The 26,618-nt window shown below is 38.4% G+C and overlaps 1 protein-coding gene across 1 annotated transcript; it reads right to left on the bottom strand.

The window, feature by feature from the left end:
* Positions 1-4,968: 4,968 nt before the first annotated feature.
* Positions 4,969-26,609, bottom strand: LOC147607431 (uncharacterized). Its single transcript, XM_086790748.1, has 5 exons — positions 26,499-26,609; positions 5,688-5,824; positions 5,464-5,553; positions 5,199-5,379; positions 4,969-5,099 (listed from the first exon to the last, which is right to left on the bottom strand). Exons 1-4 carry the CDS (start codon positions 26,607-26,609, stop codon positions 5,316-5,318), a joined length of 402 nt encoding a protein of 133 aa, XP_086646874.1. The 3' UTR covers positions 4,969-5,099; positions 5,199-5,315.
* Positions 26,610-26,618: the final 9 nt, after the last annotated feature.

The following is a 26,618-nucleotide window of genomic DNA, read 5'->3' as shown; positions in this document are numbered from 1 at the left end:
CTGGCATGGTATCTCTACTCCACCCTCCTCTCCTCTATGGACTCAATCTCCCTACGGGAGGCAGCAAGTTGACTCTCTATCCATGGGCTGTTTGGGGAACTCTCCTGAAGACACTATAAAAAGGCTAGTCCCCTCCTGAGACTCCTCTCATGCTCCCGAAATCCCTTCAATCTACTGTGGGAGCCTCTTGTAAGAAAACATTGATCTCCCCCAAGCCACCATGTAAAGTGCATGCTGCAGAGCCTGAGGAAAAGTCCAGTCCCGCTCATGTCTGCTCAATCTGGTTACAGATCTCGGGGTCTTGAATGAGGTTGTCTGGAATCCTGGAGCTCGTATGTTTGTCATGTCCTCTAGGGACAAAATAACTGGGGCATGATATGAAAAATTAGTGCCTGCCAAGATACCAAAACCATGACCCCATGGCTGCAAGCCCACTCGTTTAACGTAAAACTTGTCCATCGGCTGAGAGATGTTGGTGGGGCGAGTGCATCTCCTATCCGATCGAGAGAAGCTAAGACTCCTAGGGCTACGCACATTCATCCCATTTGTCTACAAAAAATAAAGAATTGTTGGCTTGGAAGGCCAGAGTACTCCGATCACTGCATAATGGGGTCACCCCCCTCAAAGGTTGGGAATAGATACCATGTGAGGCACAGTATTCGATGAGGCAACACAGATGCAAAGAGATGGAATCTTGGCTGCTCGTATGAGGGCCGAGGTAATGGTGGGGGATTCCATCACTCTCCCAATGGCACCACCAATCACCATGATAAGAGGAAGGTATTACTTCCTAAGGCTTGGAAAGAAGATTGTCATGGTGGGGAAGCATGAAACTCAGCAAGAGGGTGGGATGTTGGGTCGATCAGACACTGCTGGGGCAAGTCAAACTCAACCTGGTAGTAGCCATGCCCCAAAGGATGAATGTTTGCGATCTTTGCAAGTGCACCTAGGAGGCTAGCATGAAGAAGATCTCTGAGTTAGCCATGCACGGGACGGCTACCAACAATCTTGCATACCAGAGTGGGGGCCTCTAGGGATGCGACAGTCATAGCAAGAAGCTGCAGGTCCATTTCAGAAAAAGAAAGGTAGGTAACGACGGACTCGGTTGGGGGAGACGGAGTAGCTGCCATGGAGTCCTCCTAGTAGGGGCGAAGACCAGAGAAGAGGCTAATACTTGTTGAAAATAAAGGATTGCCCACAAGCTGAGGGCACTACCAAAGGAAAAAGGAAGAAACAAAAAAATAAAAAAATAAAAAAGAAGGAAAAAAAAGAAGAAAGAAAGAGAAAGAGAAAAAATAAAAGAGAGGAAAAGAAAGAAAAAAGAAAAAAGAAAGAGAGAGAAAAAAGACATGGGGGACATGCAATGATGGGAGAGAAAGGGCGAGCGTGCGAGAAGAAGCAGGTGGAAAGAAGAGGGGAAAGGACGCATGTGAACCAGAGGGGGGCCGCGAGGAGAGAGAAGAACTGAAGAGGTGAAATAGAGGGGGGGAGGCAAAGGCAACGAAGGGGAAAGGGAAGAAACAAGAGCAGGGGAGGAGCAGGCAAGGGGGAGAAGAGGGGAAGGGCCAAGCACAGGCGAACCAAAGGGGGGTGTGAGATCCCTGTTCCCACCGAGCAACAGATTTGGGATGCTAGTAGCGGAAGTAGCACTTCTCGCACAGGACAGGGGTCCCACATTCGGGGCCTCATCCACGGATATCCGGACAAAAGACTAATCCGTCGGTTTTTCCAAAACCGAACCCGGAAAAACTTCCCTTATCCGGAAAGCAATTCCTCCAGGATAACTTTTTACTCTAACGTAGTCAAGACCATTAGTGATCAAACTGATCTGACTGCACCTATAAAGATACTCGGTTAGATCAGGGAAGAAACTTGCACTTGGATCATTGGGATCAACGCTTTTTTCCCCATCAAGAGGCACAGTCGTTGATTCCTATCCATAGAACAATTACTATCCGGGACTTACTTCATCTATCGTAATAACAGAAATTGAGTCTCGATTTACGGATCCATCAGTCCAGCCTAACCCTATCCAGTCCCATGGGTTAGCCAACCGCCCAACCACTGTAGTGATGGGATCCAATTAAGAATTTGGTTAGGTTTTGTCCCGGGTACCAAGGAAAAGAGTTCCAAGGTCCCCTAGCCGGAAGTTCATGCAAACATAAAACTAGTCACACAACTTACACACCCAATATGAAATTGCCTTTTTCTTAGCATCAGCTAGCTTTAAAACAATCCTTTAATGAAACCATTATGTCACTGATGACAATCCTCATAGTCTCTGGTTGAATCCTTATTTCCAGTCATTCATTCATCGGTATACTTATGGCATCATTGGCAACCAGAACGCTCACCACCTGTTCACTCAGGGGCCTTTTCCATAGTTCCTAACTCATAGTAACCGGCAATATATTCATTTAACAGAATGGAATCTCCGTGGAAGATCAGCAAGATCAACCCACAGATCCATATAAAAGAGCCATGGACTCATCCGTTGAGGACTAGCAAGGTCAATCAACCAGATCCATGCCCGATTTCAGAAAACAACTCTTATTCCTTGTTCCAATATCTTCCACGACGCACGTGTGGGTATCTTCGGCGACCTAGAGCCCGAGCACCGTATGGTCAGCACCCTCTAGGATCCTTCGCAGGTGACCTAGTGCTTCACTCATAGGCCGCTTCCTTGGTCCCATTAGGAAAATTCTGGACTCAAAAGAGGGCTGTTTCAACAATAATATAATAATAGACACATAGATTGAGTGACATGTAATCTACGAACGAGATTCACCGGTGGTGGGACCTCTGTACAAACCCACCCAAAACGTGGAGAAACTCTTATCTTCATGAAATATTAAAAAAAACCATCACCTTGTCTTAAAATATTTAAAACCATTTTTTTGTCAGAAACTAACACAATAAAAGAATGTTTTCGACATTCCTGTGTTAGACGTGGAGCACTAAAAAATTCTTTCCACCACCCCTAGAACTAATGAAGCTTGAATGCTTGGAATAGATAGATACACATTCTCCCGGTTATTCCCTCAACTTGGTTCCACTTTTGAATCTTGAAACATCTTTGGCGCCCAAAAGAACACACCGTCCCTCATTTCATCCTCCCTCCTTGATCCACAAAAGCGGTTAGCCCAGTCATCCACTTTCTGCTACTTCTTCTTTCTCATACGTCTGTTAATCTATCATGGCACCCGAAAGTGGACTGAAACGAGCAAGGAGCAGTATCTCATCTGTTGTGTTGTATAACATAAAAGACGAGAACGAAGAATGGATTCCCCAAGTATACAGGAAGTACTCTTGGGTCACTATGCAGCTAGGAAAACAAGGCCACTACCGAGTGAAGGGAAAGGCATCTGAAGACTTGGCCAAACATTGGAAAGGAAGGATCCTTGACTTTAAGATGGCACCAGGAGGGAAAACTGTCAAAGAAGTGTTGATCCAGCATGTATTCATGCAAAAAGAGATCAACGTGGGACCATTGGAAGGACTTCCAAGACACAGACCACATTGTAGGTGCTTGTGTTTTGTATTTCAATGTTGCAAATAAGGTGATTGATATACATTTTTCTGCCTTGCACAAATTTGTACCCATCCAATCTTCAGGAGTGGGAGCCTGCACAATGCTTGACGGGGTTCTTGAATGTCGTACATGGTGAGGTGGGGGAACTTCAATATGAAGGTCGTGCACCAAGTGATCTCGCAAGAAGTAGAACATATTTCTATGACTCATTTTATACCTTGCCCACTCAATCGAGTCGACATGGAAAGTTGGAACGTATTCCGTTGCCCGCACTTGATAGTCCGGAGTGGCCATTGCTTGACACAGAAGTGATAGAGTCATACAGGACCAAAATGTTTAATGATATTAAATGTGCTATGAAGCCTAGCATTGGTGCAAGAAATGTGCACTTAAGTTTGTTTGTTCCAATTGCATGCTTTGTTCATTTATTTTCTGATTGTAAACAATTGAGAAAAACTAGAACAACTTTTGTGTGCAAAGATGTAGATGAAGCCTGGCTTGATCATTTGTTTGACAAAGGTTGGAGAGTGAAATCATCAAAGGGAGATGATTTGATCGAATGTCGATTGAACACCTCCGACATTGCATTTCGGTGAGTGTTAAAACATTAAAATGTATTTTTGTGAAACAGTTACAACGCTTATTTGATTATACTCGAAAAATTATCCTAATGATATTTTGGAATCAGATACTATATTGCCAGGCAACATCTGTGCATGTCATTTACTTATAGAAGGTGGCGATGGATCAACAACAACTGGGAAAGCATGGACCAAGATACAAGAGATGGCAGCCACTCTTGCTTGATAGATATAGTTATGATTCGACAGGGTCACCCATCTTTGACATTGGAAGTGGAAGAGAATTGGACTCTCGAATATGTTAGGAAGGAATTAGAAGTAGCTATTCAAAATCCTCCAGATCAATTTTGCTTCAAGCTCGATGGTCGGAAGCTAAGTAAAAGAAGAGAGCATCAGATCATTTGTAAAGATGTTGCAGCCCCACATGAATTGGAGGCACTAGAAGATATATGATGTGACCATGTATACGGTGACAATGTATTTTCCATATGCAATAAACTTATCTATTCAGAACATTGCTTTTGTAATGCTTTATTGTTTAAAACAATGTAATGAAGGCAAGAATTCCCCAATTGAATTTTTATGTACACAAAAAAAGGCTTAAAGTAAGAAAGCAAGCAGTGAAGGAACACAGTAGCAAATTTGATCCTCTGATTTTCAAATGATAAGTGTATTTACATTTGATGTTCTCTCTCCAATACATGTATAGCTGCATATTTACAAACGTACATTTGTTGGAAGAAGGAAAAAACTATTTATGGCTGGAACCCATAGGTATCGGCTTCAAGATGGAGCCAGGGCTCTTCTCCCAAGTATGGAGCCCATGTAAGAGGCTCAGAGGGGCCTATCCCCCCTCGTGGATTGGGCGGGATGAAGTCCACTGGCCCGTCTGGAGGCATAACTTCAGCGACCTCGATCAATTTCGCAATCGTTTCCTCCCTAAACGTTTGGACGTCTAGGTCCACGTAGCGAGACATTGATGGAAACTGCCATCACAATTCATCAAGGCATAAATAAGATCAACATGACAATATATAAGAAGATAAACAAGAGCACAAATGCGTATGGGAGCTGAAAATGCTTACATCCTCTGAAGGGAGCTGAAAAATGCTTCGTAGCAGCAACATTGCATTAAGTGCAACCCTCCACCCACAGCTGTAGCCATCTTCTTGTTTGGGGACACTAACCCTTCGGATGGTCGATCAATCCAGGGTGTCGATGTCCATGCTGAGGCTCTCGTAAGCTGCCATTAGTTTCCTGACTCCACTGTAAACAGAGACCAATCATTATCCTGATCAATCCGGACTTCTAACTCAAACAATAATATGTATCTTAATGATTTTTACTTACAGCAAAACATTTCCATGGACACCAGATGTCGAATTTGCAAGGTAAATGACATTTTCTTGCACGTCGACTAGTAGAAGACTCCAATGGGAACTGCACAATAGAATTCTATTAGTTTCAATCCAAAGGAAGCACTATATAACTCGTGTACGGTGATTCCTATAAACATCATGAGAGAGAGAGAGAGAGAGAGAGAGAGAGAGAGAGAGAGAGAGAGAGAAACTCACTTTTCATGATATGCCAAAAAAAATACTCGGGCATCGTCCAGCTGGACCTCCCGAAACCAGTTCAGCACATCGAGGTACGGAACTGACTCTACTAGCAACAGTGTTGAGACCAGTGAATCAATCTGGAACACTCGTTGCTGTACATCCTCGGGCAATAGCGAAATAACAAAACTTCACAAGGAAACATATCAAGAGTGAGGCATCAACTTTAAGAGCCAAGAATGAAAAATTGTGGGAGGACAGAGAAAAGAGTATACCTTAAAACACATCTGAGCACTTTGTCGTTGACTTCAGTTTTGGGATCAAACAAAATGTTGATTTCTTCAGCATGAATCGGGAAATAACATCTATGCCCTCTAATATTAAAGGGTACATAGAACTCCGGCAACAAAAATTGCAGCGCCTCCCGATTCATGGCGTGGAGTGCGCGAACATTTTCCCTTTTTCTTTGCAATGCAAGCATTGCAGCTTGATGTTCCCTTTGAGCGCTTGTCATTAAATTTGCCCGAGTCTGATGCTCATGATCTGGACCTCCCTCGGTCACCTCTTCAATTCTCACTTTTTGTACAGGCCGGACATCCAAAATTTGTAACATTCGTTCATCAGTAAACGTAACTGGTCTAAGTAACTTATCGTATCTAAAACGAAGGGCTATTAGGCTGAAAAAATCTTTGTTCATTACTGTCACCCTGTGTGCGTGGGCAGCAAGAACGTAACTATCCAAAAAAAATTCGATCATCCAATCTTCTGTGGCCTCTTGCAAGCAAAACAAGGCCGATGCCTTCCACCTAAACAAAATTCCATTCTGCTCACAAATTCTCCTGGCAAGCCTCTGGAATGGCAATCTGGGAATAGCAGCTGTCGGGTGCTTCATAAACTTTTTGATTTCTCGCAGGGCTGCCGAATGCTCTGCGAAACGCCTTAGTCTAGGCTGCGTTTTGGACAATCGGGAAGGACTGCTTGATTTTCTTGATCTTGAGGCTTTCAGAACGCCCATCTTCTTCCCAGTAGATGAGGGAGCTGCATTGTCAATGGGTCTAGCTGTATGCCTTACACGAGCCATCTGAAAACGCAAGAAAAAGCAGAAAACTTTGCTATTCAGTAGTACACGATTAACAATTCACCATAAAGCGAGAGAGGGGGGCCAAGAAAGCAATATGCACTTCCTCGCGTTATGGTGAATCCATTCACCATAACGAGAGATGAAGGTCCACAGAAACACAATAATCCTTCTCGCATTATGGTGAATTCATTGACAACAATAAGAGGCGGATTATCGTGCATTCTTTGAGCTTCGATCTTGCGTTAAAGTGATTTGATTCACTATAACGCGAGACTAAGAGCCAGTCAAATCAAAACAATCCTCCTCGCGTTATAGTGAATCGATCTACTACAACGGGAGGAGGGTTCTCCCGAATCTCTTACCATTCCGTCTTGCAGTTTGGTGAGTCGATTCACCATAACACATAGAGCAGTATTGAGATTCTAATGACTCGTCGTCTGCTTTACGGTGAATCGAATCACCATGACGGAGGGCAAACAGTCGAAGAGAAAACAATGGCAGGGGGCAAACAGTCGAAGGAAAAACAAAACAATCAAGTATTATACAAGAAACACAAAACAATCAAGTAATACACTTTCATCACATTCTATGAGTGGGAATGGATGGAGACTGTTGTGTAGGAGGTGATTTAATTGACACCAATAAGAGGTGGATTATCGTGAATCCTTTGCCCCTTGGTCATGCGTTATGGTGAATCGATTCACCATAACGCGAGTCTAAGGGCCAGTCAAAGCAAAACAATCCTCCTCGTGTTATAGTGAATCGATTTTCGCGAATCTCTTACGTTTGCCTTCTGCCATGGTGATTCGATCCACCATAAGACATGGAGCTTATTGAGATTCTAATGGCCCGTCGTGTGCTTTAAGGTGAATCGAATCACCACGGCAGAAGGCAAACAGTCGAAGAAGAAACAATGGCACAGGGCAAACAGTCGAAGAAAAAACAAAACAAACAAGCAATATACAAGAAACTTACAAAACAATCAAGTATTATACAAGAACTTACATTTCTTGTGTGTGAATGGATGGAGACTGTCGTGCAGGAGTTGGAAAGTCGGTTCAGTACTGTGGCGGTAGTCGGAAGTCACCTGGAGGCAAGCAGGAGGACGGACAAGGCAAAATCGATAAGAGGACGAAAAGGTGGCGTGATTAACGGCTTTGATTAGTCTTTAGAGCGAACACACGTGCTGGCGGGCTGCCAGGGCGACTAGGCGGCGCTGACGTGTCGTATAGCATTAAAAAGGGCTTTGATTAAACTTTATAGCTTGTACACATGCTAGGTACACGGCGGGATGCCACGTGGCATTCATGGAATGGCGGGTGAAAACGCGGCGCTGACGTGTCGCGTAGCATTAAAAATGGATTTTCTAGGATACTCATCTCATTTATTGCCTCTCTTGGAGTTCGTATTCTCATTTATCTCCCCACCAACGGCCTTCATCTCCATCAACGACTGACTATCTCCTCCAACCCTCCTTCATCAATCATCCTCCTGTATCCAACGTCAAAGACAAACCTCCAACCTCCTTCATCTCCATCTCCTGCGACGATTGTATACAATTCGTTTTCCTGGTATTTTTATCTCCTTTGTGCTTTTTTCTTCTTTTGTTATTTCGTTGTTTTGGTTTCAGTCGTGGAGAACTTCTTGCTTTGTCCTTTCATCGCGTTAAGGTGAATTGAAAACCTATGACTCCTCGCCTTATGGTGAATTGACTGCGAAGAAGAGTATTTTAATTCGTTTGACACCTCCTCTCTCAGTATGGGTACTGGAGAACTATCTTTATTTTTAATTCACCATAACGTTAGAGGCGTTGCCAAAGGATGATAAAGTCGTCATGTTGCGGTGAATCAATTCACCATAACGCGAGCGAAGGTCCCATAGGAAGCACAATATTCCTCCTCGCATTATGGTGAATCGATTCACCATAACGCGAGAAGAGGTCCTTGACTTAGCTGCAATTTTATTTGCGTTAGGGAAAATAGATTCACTACAACGCGAGGAGGAATACCTGGATTCCTCTGGCATCTCCTCTCGCGTTATGTTGAATCCATTTACACCACGCAGAGATTTGTTGTTTAAGATCGACTGTCTCTTGATTCATTGCCTGAACTAATATTTTCCATGTCTTTTCTACAGACTTGAATTCAGCCATGGCGCAAGTTCAAGTCGAATTTGATGTGGACGAAGAGATTAAAGAAACACCTGCAACTCTATTATATGACTTCCTCTACAAATGTCGACATCATGATTTGCACCCTGCAATTTCGTTGATGTTCAATTGCGATTTTTCTCTGGAGGATACATTGTCTAGCCATCATGGATACTTCGAAGAGGCAAAGCAAGAGTTTGACGAGCTCACAAATGAAGAACCAATGATGATTGATGGGAAAAGTCACATTCATTTTAATCTCAAGGTGTCGCCGGAGAAGAAGCAGAGGTTAAACAGGGATTGGCACAAGGTGCCATGTGATAAGAAGAGAGCCTTGCTATGCCCTTTTCACAAGCATGCAAAATGTGCTACAAATGCTCAACAACAACAAGACATTTAGTATCATACAATATTTTTTGAACAACAAAAAATACTCAAAGCTGTAGGTTTTCAAGTAATAACCATGTATTGTGTCAAGTTTGTCGCACCCCATGCCTTTTCATAGCTAGTGTAGAACTCTGTCACAACTGCCTCAAATTTCTCAACATCCCCATCTTCAAACCTTGCTTTTTGCAACAAAGGTGCTAGGCGATCAAGTGCCAACCACGCTTTGGCCTTTGCCACCCTTGCTTGTCCTGAAGAGCCTCGGTCAGGTACAGCTGCATGAAGCTTCCTCCACACCTCAAAATCTGTACCCAGATGACCTCTCTGGGTATGATTAGATAAGAACTTTCTGGCTTTTGCACCTCCAAAACATGGTTTGCTAGGAACATTTCCGGTCTTCCCTGATCTTCTCAAGTCCTTCTCAATCTTCACTTGACCACAATGTAAACCTGCATCTGAAAGCACTTGCTCTATTTTTTTAATAGTTCTTTCACTCTCTACTGCTGGCTTCATATTCCATGAAAATTCGATGTACATGTAGACTAGTTTCTCAATTATTCTAACCAGCGCATGCAAAACACAAATATGAACTCTGATCAAAGGGATAGGAAGAATTGGATCCCAAGTAGGATCCACTCCTCGAGCATCACGATTTGGGGATTCACGCCTATTACTGATTGCATTTAGGCATTTCCATTCTCTCTCTTTTCCTCCTTTGGAGACACCTCGTTCGGTCATACAATACAGGCAAGGATACTTGGCCATTGCTCCTTGGGAAATACCAAACATGCATTTCAAGGTTTTAAGATCTGCAGCCAGGTGCCATTCAATCTCATATTCACCATATCCTTCTACATAAAGCTTTTCGCCATTCGACTGCTGCTGGATAGTGGAAGGAAGCTCAGTCTGGTTGAAGTATCACTTCAGAATTTCATGGGTCTCTGTTGGAACCTGTTAACAACAACTGTTAGATTGTCTACAACATCATAACAAGAGGATAGCAACATAATATTCTTTATTTAAAAATGGATAGCACGTCACCTCAAATGCAGCCAGCCACCAAATCTCATTTTCGGATTGTACACTAAAGTGCTTCTCATCAGCATTACTGATACTTGCATCCAAAGCTCTATTCATTAAAGTAATGCTAACCCTTTCCAGCTTCTGTCCTTTGATCACCTCACTCTCATCAAGTTTCAAAACAAATTTCAGCCTTCCATTGCACTCATGTACACTGATGTCATAAAATTTCACCATAGCCATTTGTAATTTCCGAACATCCATGATGAAATTGTTGAACTCTGTAAGCTCTATAATTTTCTGTTCCCCGCTCTTTTTAGTCACTGTCAATGTGCTAGACACGTGACAAGGCTCTCCAACAAGTTCGACCATTCCCAAGTTGAGAATATTTCGAGCTTTGTTTACGTGAAATGGTTTTGGAATGGAAATTACTGTTTTTTTTCCAAGCTTGCAATTGAAACCCTCTTTTACTTTATTAAACAACATCCTGTAAGACTTTGTGCTTATACCAGCCATGTCACATATACCTTGTGCATCTGCAGGCGTGAATGCTTCACTCACCTCCTGCAAGGATTGCTTTGCTATGTCTGATCGAAGTCTTGCAAACTTAGGATGCTGTATTGCTGACTCCACGATGTCTTTTGTCAGAACTTTGCCAAATATATCAGAACCTTGCTCTTTTGGACCCACAACATCTGTGACCATCCTGAAGCAACAACGATAGCTATTTCAGTCCACCATTCATCTAACTATACCACCCCCACACCCAATCCCCCATCTCCAAGAAAGGAACTAAAGATGAAAATGAAAGTGAGTGCTCAAAGAAATTTAAGCTCAAAGAAATTATAGATCCCAATACCTGCAAGCTTTTACACGACGCTTCCATTGGCCACCTCCAACATTGAGTTCTTCCAATGGTTTGATCTGTCTCTTGCGTAATCGAGCACCCAATGGCGTGTCTTTCAAATATTGCAATTTTCTGTTGAACTTTTCAAGTTGTTTTCGAAGGTGTGCATTCTCACTCTCCAATGTGAAATTGTTGATTTCTCGAACTGCCAAAATTTCATTCTTCTCCTTAATAGTGTCCTGCATCTTACAAATAGTCTGCTGCAAATGATCAAACTCTTTTTGTAACCCAGCACAAACTTTTGCCTTGTCCTCGTTTGAAGCTTGCAAAGCTGTTGTGATCGATGCCAAGTAAAAATTCGCACCTTCAAGCATTTTTATCCTGGCATCTCTATCACTCAAATGTCTTTCAAAGATACTTTGACATTGGCCAAACAGTCTTTTGCAATACCCAAGCAATCCATTTTCACCCTCACACACAAACTTGAAGAAACTTGTCAACCCAAAGAATGATGGAGATTGAGAGGAGGTTGGATCTGGTGGGTAAATACTACCATCCAACCAAAGGTCCATATTTTTCTTTCCTTCATTTCGAAGCTCAGTAATGCGGGCTTCGCATGCTGGCCTAGACCAATTTCTCTTACAGCAGGGAGCATAATCGGGTTCTACTTGGAAGTGGATGTCCACCTTTTTCCTCTTTTGCTGCACAGGTTCCATTGCATTGTTCTGTGCTTTAACAACACCAAAAAGCATAATGAACTCACACTTTAACCAAAAAAAACCAAAGATATTACACTTATCTCCCGTGAAGAAGATTGCTTCATTAAAACCAAAAGACAACATCACTAAATAATACCTCCTTGTCCATCAAACAAACTTGTTGGTATCCTGGATGAACCAAAATGTACAGAGTACTTGTAAGCACAACCCTCACTTGAAAAAGGTAAGAAATGGGATTGTTATTCATGCACAAGCAGGTATGGCGCATGAAGAACAAATACTTTTCCATCCTTTTTCAAAACTTGCCGCCTTGAGAAGAAGAGAAAATCAAAAACCTCCCGCTCAAAAAAACTCGGATTTGGAGTGGTAGTGGTTGTGCAATCGGGAAGACAATGAGGGAGACAATGCAAGATGATGGGTTGCAGGGACGAAGTTCAGTTAGCAGAGTTGGCTTCGTTACATTCAAAAGTGTAATGAAGAAAGAGAGTGGTGTCTTTTTTCAATAAAATAAGGCACCATAGTGGGAATAAAAAACTATACTCAAGATGCATTGTTTTGAATTAAAAAACACCCTACATGTCAGTTAATGGAATAAAGAACTCAAAAACGACGCACGTGCCCTCCAATATTATATGTGGATTTATTGGCTTGCTTTGTCCACATCACCATCCCAAGGGATCTCTTACAAGGCCCCTTTTTGAGTCCAAATTTTCCCTAATGCTCATCCACCGTACCGGAAGCTCACCATTTAAATCGAACCGAGGCTGGTCAAGACCTCAGTCGACCTTGCTACGCGAGACGTCCTCCATTGACTCTCCGTCACAGCAGTTGCAACTTTAACAGTTAGGTCTTCATGACCTTAATCCACAAGACGGTCAAAATGCTTCCCCAGCATTCTTGACATAAAACAGTCATTTACAAACAGTCATAAAATACAGTTTCTAAATCGAACTCTCGTCTTTCCACATTATCCCTCCTTAGTCCACATTACTTTTTTTACATTCCATTCAATGTGTACTCATTCTCATCCATTTCCTCATATATCGACGACACATTAATTCACATACACATTCACATTCACATCCATACATCCACATCTACATGCAAACATCCATTTTTACATCCTCATTTATACATCCACATCCCATATCCACATTCATACATACACATCCATACATCCACATCCACATCCACATTCACATCCATACATCCACATCTACATGCTTACCTCCATTTTCACATCCTCATTTATACATCCACATCCCATATCCACATTCATACATACACATCCATATCCATATCCATACATCCATATCCACATCCACATTCACATCCATACATCCACATCTACATGCATATATCATTTTTCACATCCTCATTCATACGTCCACATCCACATACATACATCCATATCCGTATCTACACCCATACATCCACATCCACTTCCACTTTCACATGCATACATCCACATCTACATGCATACATCCATTTTCACATCCTCATTCATACATACATCCACATCCGAATCTACATCCATACATCCATACTACATCCATTCTCGCCCTAACACATCCCATATACATCTTATCCCATCAGATACACTCTCTACCTCGTCCCATACACATCTTAACACATCCTAGCTCATTTTAACACATTCTATCACATCTCATACACCTCTTATCATATCCTATCACATCTCATACACATCTTATCACATCTTTTCACATCTCATACACCTCTTATCACATCCTATCACTTCCCATACGTATCTTATCACATCTCATACACCTCTTATCACATCCTATCACTTCCCATATGCATCTTATCACATATTATCACATCTCATTTGAAAATCAATCTTTTATGCATCTTCTTATGCATAAATTCATTTTAAATGAAAATGACACTTTTGAATTAAAATTCCATCTCTTATGCATCTTCCTATGCATAAACTCAATTTAGATGAGAATTGACACTTTTGAATTAAAAATCCATCTTTTATGCATCTTCCTATGCATAAATTCAATTTGGATGAGAATAACACTTTTGAATAGAAATTCCATTCTTTTATGCATCTTCCTATGCATAAATTCAATTTAGATGAGAATTGACACTTTTGAATTAAAAATCCATCTTTTATGCATCTTCCTATGCATAAATTCAATTTGGATGAGAATAACACTTTTGAATAGAAATTCCATTCTTTTATGCATCTTCCTATGCATAAATTCAATTTAGATGAGAATGACACTTTGATTTTAAAAATCAATCTTTTATGCATCTTCTTATGCATAAATTCAATTTGGTAGGAATTACACTTTTAGAATAAAAGAATTTCTCTTATACATCTAAGTTATGCATAAAATCCATTTATGATGAAAATCACACTTTTAGTATAAAAAGAATATCTTTTATGCATACCTCTATACATGAAATCCAATATGATAAAAGTAACACTTTTACAATAAAATAATCAACTTTTATGCATACCTCTATGCATGAAATCCAAATATGATAAAAGTCACACTTTTATAATAAAATAATCAACTTTTATGCATACCTCTATGCATGAAATCCAAATATGATAAAAGTCACACTTTTATAATAAAATAATCAACTTTTATGCAAACCTCTATTATGCATGAAATCCAAATATGATAAAAGTCACACTTTTATAGTAAAAAAATCAACTTTTATGCATACCTCTATGCATGAAATCCAAATATGATAAAAGTCACACTTTTAAAATAAAATATTCAACTTTTATGCATACCTCTATGCATGAAATCCAAATATGATGAAAGTCACACTTTTATAATAAAATAATCAACTTTTATGCATACCTCTATGCATGAAATCCAAATATGATAAAAGTCACACTTTTATAATAAAATAATCAACTTTTATGCATACCTCTATGCATGAAATCCAAATATGATAAAAGTAACACTTTTATAATAAAATAATCAACTTTTATGCATACCTCTATGCATGAAATCCAAATATGATAAAAGTAACACTTTTATAATAAAACAATCAACTTTTATGCATACCTCTATGCATGAAATCCAAATATGATAAAAGTAACACTTTTATAATAAAATAATCAACTTTTATGCATACCTCTATGCATGAAATCCAAATATGATAAAAGAAATTAAAATAATAATTCTTTTATGCATACCTCTATGCATGAAATCCAAATATGATAAAAGAAACACTTTTATATTAAAATAATAATTCTTTTATGCATACCTCTATGCATGAAATCCACATATGATAAAAGAAACACTTTTATATTAAAATAATAATTCTTTTATGCATACCTCTATGCATGAAATCCAAATATGATAAAAGAAACACTTTTATATTAAAATAATAATTCTTTTATACATACGTCTATGCATGAAATCTAAATATGATAAAAGAAACACTTTTATATTAAAACAATAATTCTTTTATGCATACCTCTATGCATGAAATCCAAATATGATAAAAGTAATACTTTTACAATAAAATAATCATCAATTATGCATAACATAAAAATTAATTTCTCCATGATTACAATAAAATTCTTTCAATTAATCTAGGATGATAATTCCTAGAATATGATAGGAAGTTCTCTTTTCATGCTTTGAATGCAATTATTTTATGTGTAATTTTTATAAAAATTTTGCCATAGCTCCGCTACTATGACTGATAAATCTCAATTTATTTTGAAGGATAAAGCTTATTATTAAGAGAATGATTAGAATGATCCCTAATTGGATCATTAACCCAATAATGGATTGAATCATCAATATTCATGAAATACATAAACTAAAAGCATAGAAAAAAAACCATTAATTTGACCTCAAGCATAGATTAATCTTGGATTAAGGAAAAGCTTTATGAAAAGCTTCATTTGGATTGAGAATGGGTCATGAGTATGACCATTTCTTGAGTGAGAGAGAGAAATTACATAAAAACCATTAGAATTAAGCATAGAGAGAGAAATTACATAAAAACCATTAGAATTAAGCATAAATAGAAATTTATGTAATTCTTTACTATCATTAATCAATTAACTTCAATAGCATTCATCAAATTATGTAATTCTTCACTACCATTCATCAATTAACTTCAATAGCATTCAAAAACCATTCCAATTAAGCTTCTCAAGCTTGAGAGGGGTTTAAAAGAGAGAAACATTGAGAAATTAAAGAAAATGATCAAAATTCACTAATTACCTTACAAATTGCTTGATTCTTTGTTCACGGTAGAGGCCCTCAACCAACCAATTGGTTAAGTATGTTGATGGAGCCACCAATGGGGATTGAAGAAAGAGGGAAGCTCCAATTTCTTCAATTTGGAGAGAATTTTAGAGAATAGTAGAAATTAGCATTATTTCAGCATAAAATTCTTCCTTTTTTTTCAAAGGACTCATGTTCTATTTATAGGAGAGGGAAGCTCTAACCAAAGCTAACTGAATTCTAGAATTTTCCAGATTCAGTTTGGTTGAATTTGGACTAGATTTGGATCTAGTTTGGTTACTTTTTGATTCGGTTTGGTTCCATTTTGATTTGGTTTGGTTCAGGAGAGAGGAGAGATAAAAATATCACATTATTTTTGAGTTTAAAACTCATTCAAGCATGTGAAATATGCACCTCCTTTAAAGAACTCCCCTTCCTTACATATGTGTCAAAATGGAATCATTATACCCAAAATATCTCATATTTTTAATATTGCTCATAGTTTTTTACTAATAAACCTTGTACATTTTCAACTCTTCATCTTGTGTGAGCATTTACTCATTTTTGGATACCCAAAATATCTCATATTTTTAATATTTCTCATAGTTTTTTACTAATAAACCTTGTACATTTTCAACTCTTCATCTTATGTGAGTATTTACTCATTTTTGGATACTCAAAATATCTCATATTTTTGATATTACTCATAGTTTCTTACTAATAAACCTTGTACATAGTCAACTCTTCATCTTATGTGAGCATTACTCATTTTTGGGTATCTTCTTTTACAAAATTGGATTTATCTCCTCCCTACACATGGATTGATGCTATTGGCCCATACAAACCTTAATTGGACCATAATCCAAAAATTTCTGAAAATCTAGACCCTTAGACTAAGGTCCTTCATACTCATTTCCAATTAATTCCAATTGCACATTGGAAAGTTCTTTTTGAATTTCTATTTCAGGGGAACTTATTTTAATAAGATGAGAAATTTTTCTATCTACAAATATTCAAAATCTGAATATTCTCTCTCTAGAATATTCTCTCTCTCTAAGTCAAAACAGCTAGAAACAAGGTCTTTTATATTTCTGAAGAGGGGATTGATTACAGGGGAAGATGCTGGACATTTTGAGAGGCTGGGGAGGAATCTTACATTCTCTCCCACTTGAAAAGCGGGAGATGTCCTCATCTCGCAAACTTGGGATAATTTCGCAAGATGCACGAACGTGAGACTTAGAGAAAAATTTAATTAAGATTAACCACCAAATAAAAAAGTCTCAAAGAGAGTAAGGGTCCAGACAAGAACAAGATTTAAACTTTATTCATTCTTGGAACATATACAGTAAAGATAGAAGAACTCTTTACACTTCCATAAGTCCGTCCATCATATGATCACAAAAGCAGCACTCACAAGCTGCGCACGTATAAGGTAACTCATCTATGGGAATAATTCTGTTGGTTATTACCGCACCTATCTCAGTGGTATGAGGTGATCTAACAAAAGGACCTCTGAGAGGCAAGCCAAAAACGGGGTAAAGGCATATCTTTTGATGAGGAAGAAAACACGCCAGTAAGAAGACCCGCTCAGAAAACCCAAGATGTCTTGATCTCATGACGCAGTAGTATCGGGGACCCAAACCCAAGGCTTCAATAACCATGGCCAAACGGACATTGTTACGAAAGTGCTGCTGACCCCAGGGTGTTACCCTAGTTATATCTTGATAGGTCCGCCATTTGGTCTGAGCTACAGAAGTTCCAAAGTGAGCGCTCATACTGTTCTATAAAATCCTTCTTCACAGACTCACTTGCGTCTTGAAGGTGAGAAATCATCATGGATAAAACTAATTCCTGTTGCCAAGCCATGAAGGAGATTAAGAAGAAGGGAGATCGATGGAAGTAAGATTACTGTGAGTGACAAGTAAAAGTTACGACTTATATAAAGGAAGGAGCTAGCGTAACTTAGAAGCCAACGGTATCTTGCCACTGAAGTTTTACCGTCTTTCCATGATTTGGGTTTGGCACATTTTTCTATAGAAGGCATTAAGAACTTTGAGATGAAGAGATAAAAGAAGTTCGTAGGCTAAGTCACCTACTTTCTTTGGTCCACAATATCTGGGGGATAACTACTTATACTCCCCTAGAGATAAAGAAATTCTTTTGGTCCATATTCAAATGAAGACTATAACAGCTTCTTTGAATTCTGTGATTGTCCTCTTCTTATCTGTATATTGTCTCTGTCGATCCTGGGCAGCGTTTATATCTTTATGAATTGCGTGCATCTGTTGCTCTAAGTCGCCAAGCATTTGACTGGTCATCTCGACCCTAATCAATGGGTCGGACCTAGTTAATGGAGTTAAGCAATCTTGTCCGAGACGGGACCCTGATTAGATTGGTATGAAGGAATTGGTCTCTCAATTTGGGTTCTAGACTTCCCTGTGCCCTTTTCATGGTAGGAGTCGGGCAGTCTTTTAACTGATGACCAAAACCTTGGCATCCAAAACACCGTTTCTCACTTCTGAACTCATCGTTCTGAATCCTTAAAATAGGTGGGCTCCTGAGAAGGTATTCTGGGTAAAGTGTCTTCCCTTTTTAAACAGAATCTTTCTTTTATTTAGAGAGGGAATAATTATAGGATTCTTACTCCTGTATACCTCGAAGGCTAGGGGAGAAATCTTACATTCTACCCCACTTAAAAAGTGCAAGATGTCCTCAAAAATTTCTTTCTGAACATTCCTCCACGGGAATTTCAGTCAAGCAAGTTCTCAATTTGTCATTCCATAACTTGATCTACCGAGTCAAGTGTTAACAGTAGCAATTTGATAGCACAATCCACTAATCTCATAGAGATTTGCTAAAATCATTATCATCATTCTAGTTATAAATATCATCACAGGGACTCGTCCCATTCATCCTCATTGTGGTTTTGCTCAACTTATTACATTTCAACCCATTTTCAGGGATCATCATTTTTCAATCAGAATCCAATTCAATTCATCAGTTCCCAAACATAATTAAAATCATATCAACCACATTCGAATTCATCAACTGGATAGCATTAATGCTTATAATTTCAAGTCTTAGATTTACTCGTATATACTGCCGGTAAAGAGCTACAGTTATACCCTCGGTATATACGGGTAGTCATGGTACTTGGAACTATAAGGTAAATACCATCATGTCTAGGCCTCAAGCAAGTCCGGGATTCCATATAATTGCGGAACTTCCATTTGAAGACCCAATTACTAATTTATATTTTTTTTTGAATATCAAATTGTATGAATTATATCACACAATTACAATCTTTTTGTGCTTCTTGATAAATTTTTGACATATTTGGCTTCTCAGTTGATCTTTATTAGCCAATTAGCTCTGATACCAACTGTGAGATCCCTGTTTCCACCGCGCAACGGATTCGGGGTGCTAGCAGCGGAAGTAGCCTTTCTTGCGCAGGCCAGGGTCCCACACTCGGGGCCTCGTCCACGAATATCCGGACAAAAGACTAATCCGTCGGTTTTTCCAAAACCGAACCCGGAAAAACTTCCCTTATCCAGAAAGCACGGGTGATTCCTCCAGGATAACTTTTTACTCTAACGTAGTCAAGACCATTAGTGATCAAACTGATCTGACTGCACCTATAAAGATACTCGGTCAGATCAGGGAAGAAACTTGCACTTGGATCATTGGGATCAACGCTTTTTTCCCCTTCAAGAGGCACAGCCGTTGATTCCTATCCATAGAACAATTACTATCTGGGACTTACTTCATCTATCGTAATAACACAAATTGAGTCTCGATTTACGGATCCATCAGTCCAGCCTAACCCTATCCAGTCCCATGGGTTAGCCAACCGCCCAACCACTGTAGTGATGGGATCCAATTAAGAATTTGGTTAGGTTTTGTCCCGGGTACCAAGGAAAAGAGTTCCAAGGCCCCCGAGCCGGAAGTTCATGCAAACATAAAACTAGTCACACCACTTACACACCCAATATGAAATTGCCTTTTTCTTAGCAGCAGCTAACTTTAAAACAATCCTTTAATGAAACCATTATGTCACTGATGACAATCCTCATAGTCTCTGGTTGAATCCTTATTTCCAGTCATTCATTCATCGGTATACTTATGGCATCATTAGCAACCAGAACGCTCACCACCTGTTCACTCAGGGGCCTTTTCCATAGTTCCTAACTCATAGTAACCGGCAATATATTCATATAATAGAATGGAATCTCTGTGGAAGATCAGCAAGATCAACCCATAGATCCATATAAAAGAGCCATGGACTCATCCGTTGAGGACCAGCAAGGTCAATCAACCAGATCCATGCCCGGTTTCAGAAAACAACTCTTATTCCTTGTTCCAATATCTTCCACGACGCACGTGTGGGTATCTTCGGCGACCCAGAGCCCGAGCACCGTATGGTCAGCACCCTCTAGGATCCTTCGCAGGTGACCTAGCGCTTCACTCATAGGCCGCTTCTTTGGTCCCTCATCCACCGTACCGGAAGCTCACCATTTAAATCGAACCGAGGCTGGTCAAGACCTCAGTCGACCTTGCTACGCGAGACGTCCTCCATTGACTCTCCGTTTCACAGCAGTTGCAACTTTAACAGTTAGGTCTTCATGACCTTAATCCACAAGACGGTCAAAATGCTTCCCCAGCATTCTTGACATAAAACAGTCATTTACAAACAGTCATAAAATACAGTTTCTAAATCGAACTCTCGTCTTTCCACATTATCCCTCCTTAGTCCACATTACTTTTTTTACATTCCATTCAATGTGTACTCATTCTCATCCATTTCCTCATATATCGACGACACATTAATTCACATACACATTCACATTCACATCCATACATCCACATCTACATGCAAACATCCATTTTTACATCCTCATTTATACATCCACATCCCATATCCACATTCATACATACACATCCATACATCCACATCCACATTCACATCCATACATCCACATCTACATGCTTACCTCCATTTTCACATCCTCATTTATACATCCACATCCCATATCCACATTCATACATACACATCCATATCCATATCCATACATCCACATCCACATCCACATTCACATCCATACATCCACATCTACATGCATATATCATTTTTCACATCCTCATTCATACGTCCACATCCACATACATACATCCATATCCGTATCTACACCCATACATCCACATCCACATCCACTTCCACATGCATACATCCACATCTACATGCATACATCCATTTTCACATCCTCATTCATACATATATCCACATCCGAATCTACATCCATACATCCATACTACATCCATTCTCGCCCTAACACATCCCATATACATCTTATCCCATCAGATACACTCTCTACCTCGTCCCATACACATCTTAACACATCCTAACTCATTTTAACTCATTCTATCACATCTCATATACCTCTTATCATATCCTATCACATCTCATACACATCTTATCACATCTTTTCACATCTCATACACCTCTTATCCACATCCGAATCTACATCCATACATCCATACTACATCCATTCTCACCCTAACACATCCCATATACATCTTATCCCATCAGATACACTCTCTACCTCATCCCATACACATCTTAACACATCCTAACTCATTTTAACACATTCTATCACATCTCATACACCTCTTATCATATCCTATCACATCTCATACACATCTTATCACATCTTTTCACATCTCATACACCTCTTATCACATCCTATCACTTCCCATGCGTATCTTATCACATCTTATCACATCTCATACACCTCTTATCACATCCTATCACTTCCCATACGCATCTTATTACATATTATCACATCTCATTTGAAAATCAATCTGTTATGCATCTTCTTATGCATAAATTAATTTTAAATAAAAATGACACTTTTGAATTAAAATTCCATCACTTATGCATCTTCCTATGCATAAACTCAATTTAGATGAGAATTGACACTTTTGAATTAAAAATCCATCTTTTATGCATCTTCCTATGCATAAATTCAATTTGGATGAGAATAACACTTTTGAATAGAAATTCCATTCTTTTATGCATCTTCCTATGCATAAATTCAATTTAGATGAGAATTGACACTTTGAATTAAAAATCCATCTTTTATGCATCTTCCTATGCATAAATTCAATTTGGATGAGAATAACACTTTTGAATAGAAATTCCATTCTTTTATGCATCTTCCTATGCATAAATTCAATTTAGATGAGAATGACACTTTGATTTTAAAAATCAATCTTTTATGCATCTTCTTATGCATAAATTCAATTTGGTAGGAATTACACTTTTAGAATAAAAGAATTTCTCTTATGCATCTAAGTTATGCATAAAATCCATTTATGATGAAAATCACACTTTTAGTATAAAAAGAATATCTTTTATGCATACCTCTATACATGAAATCCAATATGATAAAAGTAACACTTTTACAATAAAATAATCAGCTTTTATGCATACCTCTATGCATGAAATCCAAATATGATAAAAGTCACACTTTTATAATAAAATAATCAACTTTTATGCATACCTCTATGCATGAAATCCAAATATGATAAAAGTCACCCTTTTATAGTAAAAAATTCAACTTTTATGCATACCTCTATGCATGAAATCCAAATATGATAAAAGTCACACTTTTATAATAAAATAATCAACTTTTATGCATACCTCTATGCATGAAATCCAAATATGATAAAAGTCACACTTTTATAATAAAATAATCAATTTTTATGCATACCTCTATGCATGAAATCCAAATATGATAAAAGTAACACTTTTATAATAAAACAATCAACTTTTATGCATACCTCTATGCATGAAATCCAAATATGATAAAAGTAACACTTTTATAATAAAACAATCAACTTTTATGCATACCTCTATGCATGAAATCCAAACATGATAAAAGTAACACTTTTATAATAAAACAATCAACTTTTATGCATACCTCTATGCATGAAATCCAAATATGATAAAAGTAACACTTTTATAATAAAATAATCAACTTTTATGCATACCTCTATGCATAAAATCCAAATATGATAAAAGAAACACTTTTATATTAAAATAATAATTCTTTTATGCATACCTCTATGCATGAAATCCAAATATGATAAAAGAAACACTTTTATATTAAAATAATAATTCTTTTATGCATACCTCTATGCATGAAATCCAAATATGATAAAAGAAACACTTTTATATTAAAACAATAATTCTTTTATGCATACCTCTATGCATGAAATCCAAATATGATAAAAGTAATACTTTTATAATAAAATAATCATCAATTATGCATAACATAAAAATTAATTTTTCCATGATTACAATAAAATTCTTTCAATTAATCTAGGATGATAATTCCTAGAATATGGTAGGAAGTTCTCTTTTCATGCTTTGAGTGCAATTATTTTATGTGTAATTTTTATAAAAATTTTGCCATAGCTCCGCTACTATGACTGATAAATCTCAATTTATTTTGAAGGATAAAGCTTATCATTAAGAGAATGATTAGAATGATCCCTAATTGGATCATTAACCCAATAATGGATTGAATCATCAATATTCATGAAATACATAAACTAAAAGCATAAAAAAAAAACCATTAATTTGACCTCAAGCATAGATTAATCTTGGATTAAGGAAAAGCTTTATGAAAAGCTTCATTTGGATTGAGAATGGGTCATAAGTATGACCATTTCTTGAGTGAGAGAGAGAAATTACATAAAAACCATTAGAATTAAGCATAAATAGAAATTTATGTAATTCTTTACTATCATTAATCAATTAACTTCAATAGCATTCATCAAATTATGTAATTCTTCACTACCATTCATCAATTAACTTCAATAGCATTCAAAAACCATTCCAATTAAGCTTCTCAAGCTTGAGAGGGGTTTAAAAGAGAGAAACATTGAGAAATTAAAGAAAATGATCAAAATTCACTAATTACCTTACAAATTGCTTGATTCTTTGTTCACGGTAGAGGCCCCCAACCAACCAATTGGTTAAGTATGTTGATGGAGCCACCAATGGGGATTGAAGAAAGAGGGAAGCTCCAATTTCTTCAATTTGGAGATAATTTTAGAGAATAGTAGAAATTAGCATTATTTCAGCATAAAATTCTTCCTTTTTTTTCAAAGGACTCATGTTCTATTTATAGGAGAGGGAAGCTCTAACCAAAGCTAACTGAATTCTAGAATTTTCCAGATTCAGTTTGGTTGAATTTGGACTAGATTTGGATCTAGTTTGGTTACTTTTTGATTCGGTTTGGTTCCATTTTGATTTGGTTTGGTTCAGGAGAGAGGAGAGATAAAAATATCACATTATTTTTTAGTTTAAAACTCATTCAAGCATGTGAAATATGCACCTCCTTTAAAGAACTCCCCTTCCTTACATATGTGTCAAAATGGAATCATTATACCCAAAATATCTCATATTTTTAATATTGCTCATAGTTTTTTACTAATAAACTTTGTACATTTTCAACTCTTCATCTTGTGTGAGCATTTACTCATTTTTGGATACCCAAAATATCTCATATTTTTAATATTTCTCATAGTTTTTTACTAATAAACCTTGTACATTTTCAACTCTTCATCTTATGTGAGCATTTACTCATTTTTGGATACTCAAAATATCTCATATTTTTGATATTACTCATAGTTTCTTACTAATAAACCTTGTACATAGTCAACTCTTCATCTTATGTGAGCATTTACCCATTTTTGGGTATCTTCTTTTACAAAATTGGATTTATCTCCTCCCTACACATGGATTGATGCTATTGGCCAATAGGAACCTTAATTGGACCATAATCCAAAAATTTCTGAAAATCTAGACCCTTAGATTAAGGTCCTTCATACTCATTTCCAATTAATTCCAATTGCACATTGGAAAGTTCTTTTTGAATTTCTGTTTTAGGGGAACTTATTTTAATAAGATGAGAAATTTTTCTATCTACAAATATTCAAAATCTGAATATTCTCTCTCTAGAATATTCTCTCTCTCTAAGTCAAAACAGCTAGAAACAAGGTCTTTTATATTTCTGAAGAGGGGATTGATTACAGGGGAAGATGCTGGACATTTTGAGAGGCTGGGGAGGAATCTTACAGGGGGGAGGTGAAGGCAGCAAAGGGGAGATAGAAGAAGTGAAGAGAGGTGAAGGTAGCAAAGGGGAGAGAGAAGAAGTGAAGAGAGAGGGGGAGGAGCAGGCGAGGGGGGGGATAGGCAAAAGAGACAACCAGGGAGGGAGGGCGCCCACACTAGAAAACTAGAGCAAGAGGGTGGGTGAAGCATGCTAGCAATCGCATCCTCCCATTATTTTGAAGCGAGATATGTTTATTCAATCTTTGCATGTTGACTTGAAGGAGAAGGTTAACCTAAAAAGACCAGGTACATATGACGAAGCTTTGAGGCTAGCAAGAGAAAAAGAGTGGAAGCTTTAGAGGCTAATAAAGAAGCAGAGGGAGGTTTTAGTGGAGACCAGACCTGTTGTAATATGAGAGAGAAGTCCTGAAGAGATTAAAACTGCCCTAGCTCTAGCTGCCTGCTGTTGACCAATTGATGCAAGGGATCAACCAGTTGACTGAGCAGATGGAGAATTTAAGTCTGAGTTTGCTGGAGGGAGGCATAAATACCCCTAGGGTAGGAGAAAGAGATGGAATGAGAGTTAGGGGGGCAGAGGTGGTCCCAACCTAAATGTTCAATGTTTTAATTGCATGGAAAGAGGGAATATTTTCCCTCAACGTCCTTACCCTAGGAGAATGGGAGGAGACATATATCCTCTAGAACCTAGAAGGGAGGAGAGACAGGGATTCCATGAGAGAAGAGAAGAATCCAGTTCCTCAAGGACCTCAAGTGCAACCACAACCTGCAAATGGACCTAGGCCTGGGGAGATTAATTTGCTGGGAATGGATGAAGAAGCTGAGTTGTTAGCAAACAAAAGGACCAGGGGTGCTGAAGGTGAGGATGAAGCTGGACCATCTAGAAGAACAAAGGAGAAGCAGGTAGAGGATCAATTCAAGGAAGGAGAAAAGAAGAGGAGACCCAAGAGAAAGATAGGGATGCAGGACTTTCCACTAGGAGAAGGGGAGGAAGAGTATGATATGAAGAAAGATCTCCAGGAAAAAGGACCCACTCTATCTTGGCCCTAGTTGTTGCAAATGTGTCCCAAACTTAGGAGAACCTATAGAAGAGCAGACTGGTTAGCATAAGGATTCCCAAGAAAGTGAAGAAGAGAGGACAACTGAACATAGTAAGAGTTAAAGGTGACAAGGATTACCTGCCTATGATAGAGCAGTTTAAGGTTCCAAAAGTATACATAGATGGTGGTGCTCAAGTCTGTGTTATGACCCAACACACCATGGAAGCCTTGAGATTAAAGGTGAGTGCTCCTTCAGAATTCAAAGTGAGAATGGCCAACAATGCGAGGGTGAGATGCTTCGGGGTGGTGAAGAAGCTGAAGGTAACCATACTTGGTCT

This window comes from Cibotium barometz, chromosome 55 (genome assembly GCF_041138505.1).
Source record: "Cibotium barometz isolate CiBa-2024 chromosome 55, ASM4113850v1, whole genome shotgun sequence".
In the NCBI taxonomy this organism is placed as follows: domain Eukaryota; kingdom Viridiplantae; phylum Streptophyta; class Polypodiopsida; order Cyatheales; family Cibotiaceae; genus Cibotium; species Cibotium barometz.
Note: the sequence above shows the minus strand (reverse complement) of the source record. Positions and strands in the feature narration are given on the sequence as shown.